This window comes from Tachypleus tridentatus, chromosome 3 (assembly GCF_004210375.1).
Source record: "Tachypleus tridentatus isolate NWPU-2018 chromosome 3, ASM421037v1, whole genome shotgun sequence".
Classification (NCBI taxonomy): domain Eukaryota; kingdom Metazoa; phylum Arthropoda; class Merostomata; order Xiphosura; family Limulidae; genus Tachypleus; species Tachypleus tridentatus.
In genome coordinates this window covers 31,699,806-31,717,436 of record NC_134827.1, presented here as the reverse complement: position 1 = coordinate 31,717,436, position 17,631 = coordinate 31,699,806, and the positions used below count along the sequence as shown (strand labels likewise).

General features: G+C 35.8%; 1 protein-coding gene across 6 annotated transcripts in view; it reads right to left on the bottom strand.

Annotated features, from left to right (window-relative positions):
• Positions 1 to 15,951: 15,951 nt before the first annotated feature.
• Positions 15,952 to 17,631, bottom strand: part of LOC143246640 (uncharacterized) — a 105,020-nt gene continuing 103,340 nt past the window's right edge. For 4 of the 6 annotated variants that reach the window (XM_076493691.1, XM_076493692.1, XM_076493693.1 and 1 more), the window contains exon 3: positions 15,952 to 16,276. In XM_076493691.1, coding sequence (XP_076349806.1) covers positions 16,247 to 16,276 — 30 coding nt within the window. In that variant the 3' untranslated portion in view covers positions 15,952 to 16,246. The remainder of the gene's footprint in view (positions 16,277 to 17,631) is intronic. The other 2 variants (XM_076493694.1, XM_076493690.1) reach the window with 1 other exon arrangement.

The following is a 17,631-nucleotide window of genomic DNA, read 5'->3' as shown; positions in this document are numbered from 1 at the left end:
AGTGAGACAACTATGAAATATACCAGTCTGAACTTAATAACGCCAGTGAGACAACTATGAAATATACCAGTCTGAACTTAATAAGGCTAGTGAAACAACTATGAAATATACCAGTCTGAACTTAAAAAGGCTAGTGAGACAACTATGAAATATACCAGTCTGAACTTATTAAGGCTAGTGAAACAACTATGAAATATACCAGTCTGAACTTATTAAGGCTAGTGAAACAACTATGAAATATACCAGTCTGAACTTAATAAGGCTAGTGAGACAACTATGAAATATACCAGTCTGAACTTAATAAGGCTAGTGAGACAACTATGAAATATACCAGTCTGAACTTAATAAGGCTAGTGAGACAACTATGAAATATACCAGTCTGAACTTAATAAGGCTAGTGAGACAACTATGAAATATACCAGTCTGAACTTAATAAGGCTAGTGAGACAACTATGAAATATACCAGTCTGAACTTATTAAGGCTAGTGAAACAACTATGAAATATACCAGTCTGAACTTAATAAGGCTAGTGAAACAACTATGAAATATACCAGTCTGAACTTAATAAGGCTAGTGAGACAACTATGAAATATACCAGTCTGAACTTAATAAGGCTAGTGAGACAACTATGAAATATACCAGTCTGAACTTATTAAGGCTAGTGAAACAACTATGAAATATACCAGTCTGAACTTATTAAGGCTAGTGAAACAACTATGAAATATACCAGTCTGAACTTAATAAGGCTAGTGAAACAACTATGAAATATACCAGTCTGAACTTATTAAGGCTAGTGAGACAACTATGAAATATACCAGTCTGAACTTAATAAGGCTAGTGAGACAACTATGAAATATACCAGTCTGAACTTAATAAGGCTAGTGAGACAACTATGAAATATACCAGTCTGAACTTAATAAGGCTAGTAAGACAACTATGAAATATACCAGTCTGAACTTATTAAGGCTAGTGAAACAACTATGAAATATACCAGTTTGAACTTAATAAGGCTAGTGAAACAACTATGAAATATACCAGTCTGAACTTAATAAGGCTAGTGAGACAACTATGAAATATACCAGTCTGAACTTATTAAGGCTAGTGAGACAACTATGAAATATACCAGTCTGAACTTAATAAGGCTAGTGAAACAACTATGAAATATACCAGTCTGAACTTATTAAGGCTAGTGAGACAACTATGAAATATACCAGTCTGAACTTATTAAGGCTAGTGAGACAACTATGAAATATACCAGTCTGAACTTATTAAGGCTAGTGAGACAACTATGAAATATACCAGTCTGAACTTATTAAGGCTAGTGAGACAACTATGAAATATACCAGTCTGAACTTATTAAGGCTAGTGAAACAACTATGAAATATACCAGTCTGAACTTAATAAGGCTAATGAGACAACTATGAAATATACCAGTCTGAACTTATTAAGGCTAGTGAAACAAATATGAAATATACCAGCCTGAACTTAATAAGGCTAGTGAAACAACTATGAAATATACTAGTCTCAACTTAATAAGGCTAGTGAGACAACTATGAAATATACCAGCCTGAACTTAAGTTGTTTCACTAGGCTTAATAAATTGAGGCTGGTATATTTCATAGTTGTTTCTCTTGTCTTAACGAGTCCAGGCTGGTGAAATAATAATAAAATATAGTAGTAATGTAATGTTAAAGAAGTAATGAAGAAATTTGTCACAGTTATTTGCAGATATACAGGGTGGCTTGTAAGTACCTACCCATCCACATGTTATTATAAACAACGTTATAATACTAACGGTGAGTTGAAGGCAGCTGTCACCGCGGCATTTGGAACAATAACCCCTGCTATGTTGAGGAAAATTCTTCATAGACCATGGCGTCGCATAATATTATGCAGCGAGAATGAGGGACAGCACACAGATACACTGGATACATAAGATATATGGATGGGTAGGGACTTACGGGCCACCCTGTATAAACACACGCGTTTGTGTGATGCGATTCTTAATTATTGTAATAAATGCCACATGTTCTCAGGGCCGGATTATTTATTAGGAACAACAGGCATAGTGCCTAGTTTCTATGTTAACTATGGGTCCATGAAAATTTTCGTTAAAAGTTAATGTCATAGGACAAAAATATAATCAGCAGAGAAATATGAAGTACACGTTTTACTGTGATAACGTTATTACAATTTTTGAGTTGCAAAATATAACTTTGTGCACGCATTAGTTTGTGTACTCACATTTACATAAATATTGGTTTGAATTTCACTCAAAGCTGCAAGAGGGCTATCTGCGCTCGCCGTCCCTAATTTAACAGTGTAGGTCTAGAGGGAAGGCAGCTAGTCATCACCACCCACTGCCAACTCTTGGGCTACTCTTTTACAATGAATAGTGGAATTGACCTTCTCCTTATAACACCCCCACACCTGAAAGGGTGAGCATGTTTAGTGCGATTGGGATTGAACCCACGCCCCTCGGATTACGAGTCGAACGCCTTAACTTACCTGGCCATACCGGCCCGTACTAAACGACCGAAAAAGATAGATAAATAGATAGATGAATAAATAGAAGTGTTGTATCTTTTACTAGGCGTATCGACCTCAACATGAACTGTTTTTGTTAGTTTGAAAAAAACACATAATCACATACGTATAATGTGTACACATCTCAATAAAAATATATCACAAATGTACATACATTTCCTTTTGCGTTTTCGTTTAATTCACGCTGGGTTTTGCCGAAGTGCAGACAAACACATTATTCTGTTCATCTTAAGTTGTGTGTGTGAAATTGTTTATATTTAATTACCGTCTCGAGTTTGAAATTATGTTTATATTTTAGTTACCCTAGCTTGTGTGAAGTTATATTTATATTTTAGTTACCCTCATTTGTATGAAATTATATTTGTATTTTAGTTACCCTTTCTTCTGTGAAATGTTTATATTTTAGTTACCCTCGCTTGAGTGAAATTATTTTTATATTTTAGTTTCCCTCGCTTGTGTAAAATTATGTTTATATTTTAGTTACTCTCGCTTGTGTGAAATTATGTTTATATTTTAGTTACTCTCGCTTGTGTGAAATTATATTTATATTTTAGTTACCCTCGCTTGTGTGAAATTATTTCTATATTTTAGTTACCTTCGCTTGTGTGAAATTATATTTATATTTTAGTTACCCTCACTTGTACATGAAATTATATTTGTATTTTAGTTACCCTCTCTTGTGTGAAATGTTTATATTTTAGTTACCCTCGCTTGTGTGAAATTATTTCTATATTTTAGTTACCCTCACTTGTATGAAATTATATTTATATTTTAGTTACCCTCGCTTGTGTGAAATTACATTTGTATTTTAGTTACCCTCACTTGTGTGAAATTATATTTGTATTTTACTTATCATTGCTTGTGTGAAATTATGTTTATATTTTAGTTATCCTCGCTTGTGTGAAATTATGTTTTTATTTTAGCTACCTTGTTTCTGTGAAGTTATGTTTATATTTTAGTTACCCTCACTTGTGTGAAATTATGTTTATATTTTAGCTACCTCGCTTGTGTTAAATTATATTTATATTTTAGTTACCCTCTCTTGTGTGAAATGTTTATATATTAGTTACCCTCGCTTGTGTGAACTTATATTTATATTTTAGTTAACCTCACTTGTATGAAATTATATTTGTATTTTAGTTACCCTCTCTTGTGTGAAATCTTTATATTTTAGTTACCCTCGCTTGTGTGAAATTATATTTATATTTTAGTTACCCTCGCTTGTGTGAAATTATATTTATATTTTAGTTACCCTCACTTGTATGAAATTATATTTGTATTTTAGTTACCCTCTCTTGTGTGAAATCTTTATATTTTAGTTACCCTCGCTTGTGTGAAATTATATATATATTTTAGTTACCCTCGCTTGTGTGAAATTATATTTGTATTTTAGTTACCCTCTCTTTTGTGAAATGTTTATATTTTAGTTACCCTCGCTTGAGTGAAATTATTTTTACATTTTAGTTACTCTCGCTTGTGTGAAATTATGTTTATATTTTAGCTGCCTCGCTTGTGTGAAATTATATTTATATTTTAGTTACCCTCACTTGTATGAAATTATGTTTATATTTTAGTTACCCTCTCTTGTGTGAAATGTTTATATTTTAGTTACACTCGCTTGTGTGAAATTATTTCTATATTTTAGTTACCCACACTTATGTAAAATTATATTTGTGTTTTAATTACCCTCACTTGTGTGAAATTATATTTGTATTTTAGTTATCCTTGCTTGTGTGAAATATGTTATATATTTTAGTCACCCTCACTTGTATGAAATTATATTTGTATTTTAGTTACCCTCTCTTGTGTGAAATTATTTTTATATTTTAGTTACCCTCACTTATGTAAAATTATATTTGTATTTTAGTTACCCTCACTTGTGTGAAATTATATTTGTATTTTAGTTATCCTTGCTTGTGTGAAATTATGTTTATATTTTAGTTATCCTCCATCCGGGTTTGTGTTATGTGTGTCTGTCTGTGTTTCCGTGCACGTATGTCGAAAATTAACGGACCAATGTACACAATATGGGAAGTATGGGATATTTTTCTCCAAACTTGGTCCGGATCTGGATTCTGGATCACTTTTTGTAATGGAAGATAGAGCATTTTCGCGGTTTTGCGTTAATAACTGTGTAACGTGTGATCGATTTTGTACCACATTTTATGGACACACCAAGGTTGTGACTCCTCATCATATCTGAGATTTTCTAAAATCAAGTTTGGCATTACCCCATAGAAACACGTGCATGTAAAACGAATAGCAGTTGGGTAATAGTATGTAATCTGTCTGACTGCTCTTGTTTCATTTGTTGCATGGTTCATACAAAAGTGATGGTTTAAATAACGTCACACGCTACAGCATGCTCATCCTTCCAGCTGTAAGGGCGTTACAATGTGAAAGTCAATCCCACTATTCGTTGATAAAAGAATAATCCAAGAATTGGCAGTGTCTAATGATGACTAGCTGCCTTCCCTCTAGTTTTACATTGCTAAATCAGGAACGGCTAGCACAGAGAGCCCTCGTGCGGCTCTGCATGAAATTCAAAAATATAAAAAAAATAAGTTAAATAAGCGTAAATAATTTGGAATACTTTAATGTGTGGTAGAGCCAGTTTGTTGTTGGATACTTTTTATGAAGCCATCGTAATCCAAAGGTGAAAAAAATATACGATTTCGAGACCCACAGTTATTCAAGTTCTGTGATTCTCACGTAGTTAATATCAGATAATGCAAAACTTTACTTTCTCTCTCATAGAATTTTCATACATTTTTTTCCTGTTCAGTTAACGTTCATTCAAACGAAAAGATTCATCTCGAGTTCTTTATTGCTGTGGATTTTGTTTGTTTTCTTATAGCAAAGCCACATCAGGCTATCTGCTAAATCCACCGATGTGGATTTTGTTTGTTTTCTTATAGCAAAGCCACATCAGGCGCTCTGCTGAGTCCACTCTATGGATTTTGTTTGTTTTCTTATAGCAAAGCCACATCAGGTTATCTGCTGAGTCCACTGCTGTGGATTTTGTTTGTATTCTTATAGCAAAGCCACATCAGGCGCTCTGCTGAGTCCACCGCTGTGGATTTTGTTTGTTTTCTTATAGCAAAGCCACATCAGGCTATCTGCTAAATCCAGCGCTGTGGATTTTGTTTGTTTTCTTATAGCAAAGCCTCATCAGGCGCTCTGCTGAATCCACCACTGTGGATTTTGTTTGTTTTCTTATAGCAAAGCCACATCAGGCGCTCTGCTGAGTCCATCGCTGTGGATTTTTGTCAGTTATGCGAATGTATTTAAAATTATTGTTATCCCAGTCGGTATGATGAATTCTGGTATTATTTGAAAAGCCTCTTTGCCACTGGGTATTGCAGAAACAATGGTTGATATATTGTTACATATTATTCTTGATTTGTTTTTGTAAGTTGTTAGAATTAGGCTTAATGTTTTTAAGTCAGCTCACCAAATTGTTCCATAAGTACTACATCCAGATTCAACCGAATTTTTTTTAAACGTATCTAAAATTAAAAAAGATAACAAACACACACAACATCGTAGAGAGGCCAATGAAAATCCATAGATGAATTTCTGTTTTATATTTATGGCATGGTTTTCATCCCTAATAGTGCTTTAGCTAAAGTGTGAGGGAACAGGCTTACGTCAGTTGGGTTTATTATAAATTTGTCTTTAACGTACTTGATGTGTACACCGATTTTTTTTTTATAGTCCAATAGGAAATTTTGTAAAATCTTACGCTGATTTGTTGCAATGTCGTTTTGCTTGTATAGCCGACGATAATTTGCACATAGTTTGAGTATGATAATTCCAAGTGAATTGTCACTACCCCAAATTCTAAGTTTTTACTTTCCTTCTCTTATTAATGAAGTTCATTATTTGTGACTAGTTTCAAAGAACGAATTTACATTTAACAATTTAGTGTTTGTATTAATTTCTGTTTTTTATTTATACGTGTTTGGTTTGTTTGTTTGTTTGTTTTGAATTTCGCACAAAGCTACTCGAGGACTATCTGTGCTAGCCGTCCCTAATTTAGCAGTGTTAGATTAGAGGGAAGGCAGCTAGTCATCACCACCCACCGCCAACTCTATGGCTACTCTTTTTACCAACGAATAGTGGGATTTACCGTTACATTATAACGCCCCCACGACTGAAAGGGCGAGCATGTTTGGCGCGACCCTCACATTACGAGTCGCACGCCTTAACACGCTTGGCCATGCCGGGCCTATACGTGTTTGGAAATGTACCATATTATTCTGTGCTTTTCTGTTTATACAACCCTTGATGTGTTAATCAAACGTATAGTTCATGAATTGTGGGTATGTATTTTTCTCACCACCAAATTTGCTTATCTGTGAAGTACCTTAAAATGTCTTTGTGTCTCTCTAGGTTTCTTCGGTAACTTAGGGCCCGGCATGGCCACGCGGTTAATGCACTCGACTCGTAATCTGAGGGTCACGGGTTCGAATCCCAGTAACACCAAACATGCTCGCCCTTTTAACCATCGGGGCTTTATAATGTGACGGTTAATCCTCATATTTGTTGGTACAAGAGTAGCCTAAGAGTTTGCGGTGGGTGGTGATGACTAGCTGCCTTCCCCATAGTCTTACACTGCTAAATTAGGGACGGCTGGCGCAGATAGCCCTCGTGTAGCTTTGCGCGAAATTCAAAACAAACAAAATTGGTAGCTAAGACAACTTTCTCTTTTTGTCAGGCTTTACAGTTTCATAGATTAATAACACCAACGTTTACATCGTGTTTTGACGGAAAGTTATTCGAGGCTCATAAATTATTAATGTTAATTGTAGCCACTAGATGACTTGTAGATAATATAACCAATACACAGATGTTCTTAAGATACTTCGTATTTTCAGTGATGTTACACACACGTCAGATCCGTTGGTTATTAATTAACATATTCCTGTAAAAGCATAACTTAATTTATGTGCCCCATAAGTAAGTTTTCTTTGTTCAAAAAGGTTTCTACTTATTTGAAAAATAAATTTCATGTCACCAGCGCTTCCGTGCACGAGAATTCCAGTTGATAACACCACTGTAGTGTCTTTATTTTAGTAATAAAATCAAACGACTGTCAATAAAAATTACAACAAATGTATATATTGTTGTATAGATTGTCACCTGATTTTGTATCCTAATCTGTTAACAGGGTACATGAAAGTAGTGAGGGTGTGGTAGAGCATTAAGAAAGTAGGGTCACCATGTTCACAGTCCAGGCTACTTTCGTCAGTACATGGTGTATTGTAGACTCGCTGTGATCCTGGCTCAACCTTTATTGAAGGTCAGAGTCAAATCTCCTCCGATTTCAAGACGGTCACAATTAGGGACTGGTGCTGAACTCGGATTGTAGGGTTTGTTTGTTTGTTTTTGGAATTTCGCACAAAGCTACTCGAGGGCTATCTGTGCTAGCCGTCCCTAATTTAGCAGTGTAAGACTAGAGGGAAGGCAGCTAGTCATCACCACCCACCGCCAACTCTTGGGCTACTCTTTTACCAACGAATAGTGGGATTGACCGTCACATTATAACCTCCCCACGGCTGGGAGGGCGAGCATGTTTAGCGCGACGCGGGCGCGAACCCGTGACCCTCGGATTACGAGTCGTACGCCTTACGCGCTCGGCCCGGATTGTAGGGACACAAACGGATGAGAACGAAATAGCTTGGGTCGTAGACTGGTGATCCTATGTCAAGAGTTATTGTGACCCCAAAACAAATTACAAAATAATTTATGTCTGTTATTTTAAATTCTGAATCCCTCAAACTTTGTATAATCTCTAAAGGATGATTTTGATGATGTAGTCGGTCAACAAAATTACTAACTTTACTGTTTAAAAAACATCGTGAAGTATATCATTGGAAATAACTTAAAATTATTTTAGATTAACAAAAGAAAGACAGAATTGGCTGATAATATTACACTTTTATTGACCTATGATTATGTAACATTGACTTGTCATTCGCAAACAGACACCATGCATACTATTACAGCAAGTATGACTCTACCACTTTGTTTGAAATAGCTTCGAAAGAGAATTTCGTTCGAAAAATGAAATACACCTTTGTTTGAACGAATGGTACAAAGTTTAATGTGGAAATTATTGTGTCACCCTTGTGCACAGTCGTAACATTGAAGCTTCACGTCAGGTGCAGTGCCTTCTCCCTCGTGTGAGATGGGTCATATCGGTTATCGAAGAGCCGGACATGTACCCATCAAAGATGATAACTGCCTTGGGATGCTTTTCACTGACAAAGTGGACATTAGAGTCAACGATTTTCTGAAAAGTGTTTCCATGGTGCTTGCAGTCGCTACAGTTGGTAGCTTCCATCAAGCACATCACTGGATGGGAGTCGACGTGGAGTGATGTCTTGAACAAGCTCTATCAGCTGGTAATGCTTTGTTTGGTTGGCTGAGGAAATCTCTGAAAACAAACAGTGAAGATGGGAATCTATAAAGTTCACACTGGAAGACCTTCTTGTCTTCATATCTATAAAGTTCATACTGGAAGACCTTCTTGTCTTCATATCTATAAAGTTCATACTGGAAGACCTTTTTCTTGTCTTCATATCTATAAAGTTCTTACTGGAAGACCTTCTTGTCTTCATATCTATAAAGTTCTTACTGGAAGACCTTCTTGTCTTCATATCTATAAAGTTCTTACTGGAAGACCTTCTTGTCTTCATATCTATAAAGTTCATACTGGAAGACCTTCTTGTCTTCATATCTATAAAGTTCATACTGGAAGACCTTCTTGTCTTCATATCTATAAAGTTCATACTGGAAGACATTCTTGTCTTCATATCTTTAAAGTTCATACTGGAAGACCTTTTTCTTATCTTCATATCTATAAAGTTCATACTGGAAGACCTTCTTGTCTTCATATCTATAAAGTTCATACTGGAAGACATTCTTGTCTTCATATCTTTAAAGTTCATACTGGAAGACCTTTTTCTTGTCTTCATATCTATAAAGTTCATACTGGAAGACCTTCTTGTCTTCATATCTTTAAAGTTCATACTGGAAGACCTTCTTGTCTTCATATCTATAAAGTTCATACTGGAAGACCTTCTTGTCTTCATATCTATAAAGTTCATACTGGAAGACATTCTTGTCTTATTTATAAAGTTCATACTGGAAGACCTTCTTGTCTTCATAACTCACATTGGTCGCTGCCACTAAATGTAGAAAGAGCAGTCGTGGATCGATAGATACGAGGATCTAATGGATTTTCACTGACATTCTTGCCCTAAATGTTATAACTGCGTCTTGTTTATTCGGGGCGAGTTCTGGTGCAGTCTGACATGATCTTTTGAATTTTTTGTAGATCAACTTTATTTGCTTTGTAGCTATTTGCAGATGCATCACCACCAACATCAGTCAGAATGTTTATGAGGATGGGATCTGCAACAAGTGGATTTCTCTCATGGAGGTATAATGGATGGACATCTGTTTGTTCCTCAGTTCCAAATAGAGATAAGTAGAATGTATGTAAAGGTTGTGTCCAGCAGTAGCAGCATCTCTTTTACAACAGTCAAAAGCAAACGCCAGTTTCTTATTATTTCTACTTTCAGGAAAGGTTTCATTATATGTCTACCATTGACATGTACTGAAGTCACAGTTTACTGTGTCTACCAGTCAACGTCACTTTCTTTCATGCAACTTTTACTGATAAGTCAGTAGTTGTTCTTGAGATATTTTAGTGACAGCTCGCCCTGCAATACCGTGTCGTGCTAAGCAGAGGCTGGTTCTATATTTCCTCTGATTTCCATAAGGTTCTTCACCAGACACTGGACATCATAACTTGGAAACATATTCCAGCTCATGTCTGACACCAAGTTCGAGCTGTTCCAGCTCAATGCTTTGAAAAAGCTGTTGGTGATGAAGAACGTGTGTGTGTGAGGGAGAGAGGTTAACTGGTGACTACAAACTTCACATGTCATCTTAGTTTACAGACAGTAAAAATTAAATATCAATAGGCGAAGATTAAATCAATACTGTAATAAAATGAATGGATGGAAACAAGTATATCTTGTAGATATTACTTATCAGTGTTTAATTTGTCGGTCTCAAAGTAAATTATTTCTCTTGCGATTAATTTTAGGTGAAACTTTGTCCATTCCAAACTATAAAGTGTCTTTGCACAAGGACACAACAGAACGTTGCGCACAAGCCTCGAACTCGCAAACGTTCAACTAAAGCCACGCAGATCCTTGCTACAGCTACTACCAAATCAATATTCATTTGAATGACCCTGAAAGGTTAAAAGGTCAAATTTGTCATAGAGTTGGTCCTTATGTGAGCCTATAATATTGAAACTGACTGGTAAATATTTTGTTGTTGAGCAAAATTAGAATTTTTCACAACACTGAATCCAGTAGCCACAAGAAACATTGGATTTGTCTGTCCATTTTCAGCAAAATAGGATATCTACGCTCTGTACACGGCGGAAAGTCGAGGCCCAGATGTTAAATCTGTAAATGGGCAAATTTACCGTTGACCCATTCATTGATGGACACAAGAAAACATATTTGATAAAAGTAAAAGTTAAAAAAGCTGATATTCTTGTTTGTTTGGAATTAAGCACAATGGGCTGTGTTTTTCCCACCATGGGTATCGAAACCCAATTTTTAGTGGTGTGAATCTCTAGACTGCCACTGGGAGAGGGCAGTATTTTTCATAATAAAAGAAATGTGTGTGTGTGTGTGTGTGTAGTTTTCTAAATACGAAAACTCATCGCTGTGCCAGAAGTGAACGATAAAAGAAATGCAAACACACCTCTTCTATACGATTGGGCCCGGCCCGGCAAGGTGGGCTAAGGCGTTCGACTCGTAATCTGAGGGTCGCGGGTTCGCATCCCTGTCGCACCAAACATGTTCGCTCTTTCAGCGTTATAATGTGACGGTCAATCTCACTATTCGTTGGTAAAAGAGTAGCCCAAGTGTTGGCGGTGGGTGGTGATGATGACTAGCTGCATTCCCTCTAGTCTTACACTGCTAAATTAGGGACGGCTAGCGCAGATAGCCGTTGAGTAGCTTTACACGAAATTCAAAACAATCTATACAATTACATGTAGCTGTCTATGTATTTATCCATCTGTATGTCTACGATTAATTATGTTTGTGAATGCGTGTAAATTTATTTTCTTCAATATTCACATGATTTTCATTTTTCTTTTTATAAATTTGTTTTTGAATTTCGCACAAAGCTACTCGAGGACTATCTGTGCTAGCCGTCCCTAATTTAGCAGTGTAATACTAGAAGGAAGGCAGTTAGTCATCACCACCCACCGCTAACTCTTGGGCTACTCTTTTACTAACGAGTAGTGGGATTGAGCGTAACATTGTAACGCCCCAACGGCTGAAAGGGCGAGCATATTTGACGCGACAGGGATGCGAACCCACGACCCTCAGATTACGAGTAGCACGCCTTAACACGCTTGGCCGTGCCGGACCCCTGGTGTGACGTGTTATACACTTGTCGAAACAATTATTTAAAAAAAAAACTGATATTTATTTAATTTATAAAAAACCTCAGAACAAATACTGGAATAATTGAATATTTTTTCTAAACACTTTTCTTTGAGTTTATTATTGGACGAATTTAAGACCGTCTGAAGAGCTTGGCTGGCTATTTGTGTATGCTAGAAAACACGGGTATAATTGATAATGGGTTCGTGAAATACTCCTCAGTCGTTAAGGAACGTTATACATGTGATAAGATAGGAGTTAAGGAAGGAGTGGCATGTACATAAAGAAGCTAATGTTATTGGAGTGTGTGTGTTTTCTTATAGCAAAGCCACATCGGGCTATCTGCTGAGCCCACCGAGGGGAATCGAACCCCTGATTTTAGCGTTGTAAATCCGTAGACTTACCGCTGTAGTAGCGGTGGGCATGTTATTGGAAGTAATGTTTTAGGTATCCGAAGAGTATGTTACTCCTTGAAAAAAAAGATATACATCCGAATCAATAGATAACTTTAGATAGAAATAAAAATTTTGATCAACTGACACTCATAGAAATAAATCGAAATTCTTGAAATTACAAACATTAAGAGAAAACCTGAATCGTTTAATTTTAGCTGTTTTTTAAATATTGTAGGAAGAGTGTGATAGTTAGTATAACACCGACTGATCATTTCAACGCTGCTTAGAATGTTTTTAAAACTATTTCTTTGGATATGAAAAATACACACATCTTGATGTGTCAGGCGACTGGTTGATTTTAATCCAAGCTAATTTGTAAATGATTGTGTAAGAGCAAGGATTATTCTGGTTTTCAAAGGGACGTGATAATGGGTGCCTTTTCAGGTGATAATTTGAGCCCTTTAAAACACCTTACCAATACGGGCTGGATGGAATCTATCCAGGTCGCAAGCACAAAACATGAGAGCAATTATACAAGTTTTGATAACGTGTGAACATCTTGACATTACTTTGCAAACTATTAGTAAACGTTTTAATATAAGTTTACAAACATGGTTACATGCTCTCTGACCACTATTCATCTCGACAGGTTATCTAAGACACTTTGTAAGACATTAAATTATTCTGATCTTCAAAGGGGCGTGACACTAAATGCCCTTTAAGCAAGCGTGTCACTATTAAAGACAGTTTCTTTGTGTGGTTTCCAAATATGTCCGTCATCAATGTCTTTGAACAATCGAAATCTAAAGGTAATGTGTCTGCCATATAAAACTTCTGGTGGCTGACCAAGTAAAAACAAAAGTACATTTTATGGATGAAGTTAGATAATTCGATTATATTAAAAGGGCACAACGTCAGGATATTCCCTGAATGGTATTACTCATCATCCCATCCCACCTGTTTTTTTCTTTTCACCCCGAAGTGCAATGACTTTTTCAAGATGGACACATTCGTCACCACAATCAAACGACATTTTCCAAGACATTGTGGCGTCTATGCTACGCAGGGTCTAGGGCTACCAATGGTGCAAGGGGTTGTTTTAACTTGTTATTAGGTGGAGTATTAATAAGTTAGAAGAACAGCTATACTATGGGGCCTTTGAGTAATTTAAGCAATTTCCCTGAAAGAACGGGCCGCCAGTTTTAACCATTTACAACAGTGTGGTGTGTTGGATGTCAGTCAACCAGTAGAGACTAAAATGACGTTACATAAGAGATGCTTAATGTTGTAATCGCGACGTCAGTAAAACGTGCGCATACTATGAATCATGAGAAGCTTGTGCACTCTGTAGGTTTCATCGCAGCATAAAGTGTGAACTTCGAATGCAAGAAATAAAAATGTTTGTTACTCTTAATTTTGGTTTTATTTGCTCTCGGGAACAGAACACTTTCAGGTACCCTACGAAATACAACTATTAATAACTGATACATTTATTTTAAGAATCCGGTAACTGTGAAGAGAAAGAAAGACAGGTAGAACGTAGTGTGTTCAGCTAAGCTTCAGATCTGAAACAGTGACGAAAGTGAGTTTGTTTGGAATCAAGATGCACAATGTGCTTACGAAAGAAGGAGCTACGTATACGAAATAATAGCTATCTCCTTGATGTAACAGGCAGCCATAACAGGAAAGTTAAGTTCCTCGCCTAACATGACATTTCTAGGTGACCCCAGATAAGACTATGTGACGTCTGTTGACATTATAAGACTATAGGTGGCACTGTGAGGTAACAATTTCTATTTTATTTTTCAAATTTGTTTAAGAAGTTAGCACGTAGGATCAAAAAACAAAAGTTCCAATGTTTTTTTTATAAACAGACCCAAAACTGGAGCACTCTCAAATAGTTCGCTATTCTTCTTTTCCATTGCAGAAGAATTATATTTAGTTACTACATTGTGTATGTCATTTCTAGTATCGATTGGTTAACATAGATTTTCCTCATCTTCAATGTCAGCTCACCTGCTGACTAGTTTGAAATATTAAACTAGAGGTTTTTATAGTTAACCTGTTCAGTGCCGTAGACGAGATAACTCGTACAAGCCGATCGGCAACACAGTGTTACGGACGAGTAAATTCTTTCTCAATAATACCTAACTTAAACGCTAGATGTCAGCACCATACATGCAATTGAACTACTTACAAATTGTTTCATTTTCGATCCAAAATGGCGTCACGAAAATGTTACAAAATGAAGAAGCATCAGAGTTGTATCTTGAACTTGGTTCGGAGTTGCCGTAGCAGCTGAAATACTTGGCAGTCAACAGGTTAAAACACCAGCACCAGCATTCCCTAACAGTAATGTTTGGTAACCACATTCATGTTTGATTATTTAAAACATATGGCAAGGCCATATTGGACCTAAGACTCAAAGTTAAACTAACAAGGACAAAAGAGAGAGGACTAATGTTGTAAAATAGGGATACGCAATACATTTATTGGTTAAAATATATTAGTGTAATTAACAATATTCTTTGAGAAGTGTTTAGTACTGTTATTTTAAGTAATACTGCAATGTAGTTTTTTCTTTTCGTTCTTTGTGCGCGAGACATTATTATTTCTATCATTATTTTGGTTTAGCTATTATAATCAAAAGTGTGATTTATTTGTATTTCTTGTACTTTAGTTTGATTTTGATATTGCAATATTCATGTTTAAAGTTGTAAATTAATACTGTAAAGTTACTATCATTGTTTCGCCCTCTGTCGTAAAGTCAATACCATTGTTTCACCCTCTGTCGTAAAGTTACTATCATTGTGTCGCCCTCTCTTGTAGAGTTACTATCTTTGTTTTACCGTGTTTGTAATCTGATCTCTACAAGGGTATTATATTAACATGAACATAAAAGTGAGCTGTTAACGAAGTCAACAAAATAGAAATAATTTTTAAGATGAGAAAGATGTTAGAGAGTTGTTGTTTCATTCCATGTTTCTGATGGTGATATATTATTATAATCTGAGGAAGGCGAAATGGGAACTGTACAACTATTAGCAATAGCGTTCTGTGAACTACATGTGGCCGTGATTAGTATAATACGTCTGGGCGTGACCAAGTGGTTAGCGTGCCAGATTTGAAACCCAAGAGTCCATTTCTCGCATCCAACTTCAACAAAATCGTACCACTCATTTTAGGACGGTGAGAGAGTGTTATAAGATAAGATGAAATCCCACTAATCGATTACAATAACCCAGAAGATGAAGTGTCAGTGCTGTTCACTGGCTGCTTTCTCTCTAATCTAGTAGTTCAAATTTAAGGAAGGGCCAACAAATATTAATTTGCGCGAATATCCAAACAAACGTTACTAAAATATTTGATATTCGATAAGATTATTTAACGGTCACGTGAATGGTTTATTAATTCACTAAACACAATTTGTTGCTCGATTATTAAAAAAAAGGGTTTTAGACGTCATGTAACTGGCGTGTTAAATTCGTGATATCCAAGAAAACAACACTGACAGTCACGTGACTAGTGCCTTAACCAATAACGTTTTCTGATAAGCCAGACAACACTGTTTATTGACATTTTTTTTAATGGTTACGGTTTGGTGTCACACCAGTTTGCTTCTGTTTTGACTATTTTTCCAGAGCAGTTCCCATAGTTAGAATATCTGCACCTACATAACCATAATTAAAATATATACAACAATGCAAACAAAACAAACAATAGAAGTTAAGGTTTGTGTTGAGAATGGATCTTTACAAATTATTTTACAGAAACAATAACATTTTTACAGCATTATAACAGGGATGAAACGAACCTTCAGACATCAGATAGGACTCCTAGAAGTGCCTGAAACAGGTTAGAAAAATATGTTAGAAATTATTGTCAACAAAATGTTACTTACGTTATTTGTAAACATAAGATACGAAATGTAAAGAATGTTGTTCATTATAGCCAGAATGTTATTACTTCTGTAACACACAACAACATAAGTGAAAACCTGAGAGCCAATGATTCTTGAACATTGTTATTCCTCTAAGTTTTTAAACTTAATTTGAACAAAAGTGTAAGTTGTTTCGTACAATAAAGTGTCAACATTCACTAACACTTTAATTGTTACAAGATATTGATTTCTTTAGTGTGACATTTCAAATCATAAATCAAACTGACATAAAGGCTCGAAATGCAGTACTGTCTTCACCAGAACCTAACTGATGTCAAGATGAAGGTACATTGTCTATGGACTTACCTAAGCAGGTAATATAATGATGCTTGATCGTAAACTGACCAGTATTATAGGGAACGTAGAAAACGTTAAAAATATGTATTAGAATTATCTTTTTTTTTTTTTTTACAAGTGATGTTTAATGCTGTTCTCCGCCAGGTTTTTTCCTCGCTCTCTTGTCCAGTTGTTGTCGATACACCGTCCATCGGTCTTCTACTTGTGTTTTTTGATTAATTTAACACACCACTTTGGAACTTAGATCGATTTTTATAAAATAATATAGTATGTTAATTAAAAACAAAACAACCTAACGACAAACAAGATTAAACAGCTATGATAATAGAATGTATCCGTATTAATTAGGGCACAAGGTCACACACTGCGCATTCCACTGGTTTCTCGTGGTGTATAGCGTGCATTTGATGCCAGATGGCCTAAAGCCAGTAGTATTAATTATTTCGAGTTTTGAGCTCATTAGGTGAAGTTAAAGTTCGTTTCAAAAGGATTCCACATAATCCACAAACAAGACGTATTGATATTACGTCTGTCCATTCTGCCGTACAAGTTCTAGTAATGAACTGTGATGACGTAAGTACTTCCACTTAGGATATACGAGCTGATACGTGCTACCAGGTTTATTACTAGCTTCGTAACATATTTTGTACGTATTTCCAAAGTAATGAACATAGAATACATGTTTTAATTAACATGTTGGTTTTCAGGCAAAGGCCACCGTCTTGAGAACCACGAAGAAGTAAAATGTCATAAGCTAATCTGCCATTTTGTTTATGTTTCCATCTAATCGTAGCATGGTCCAATTTAGTCCATACAAACAAATCATGTAGTCCATATTAAACTATCGGTACTGTAGCTAAAGCTACGAAGTTATTTCCATTAACAACAACATTACTGGTACCACATGGCTTTTACACTCAAATGTGTTTTTTTTCCAATACAATAATATTTGTATTCTTAGCAG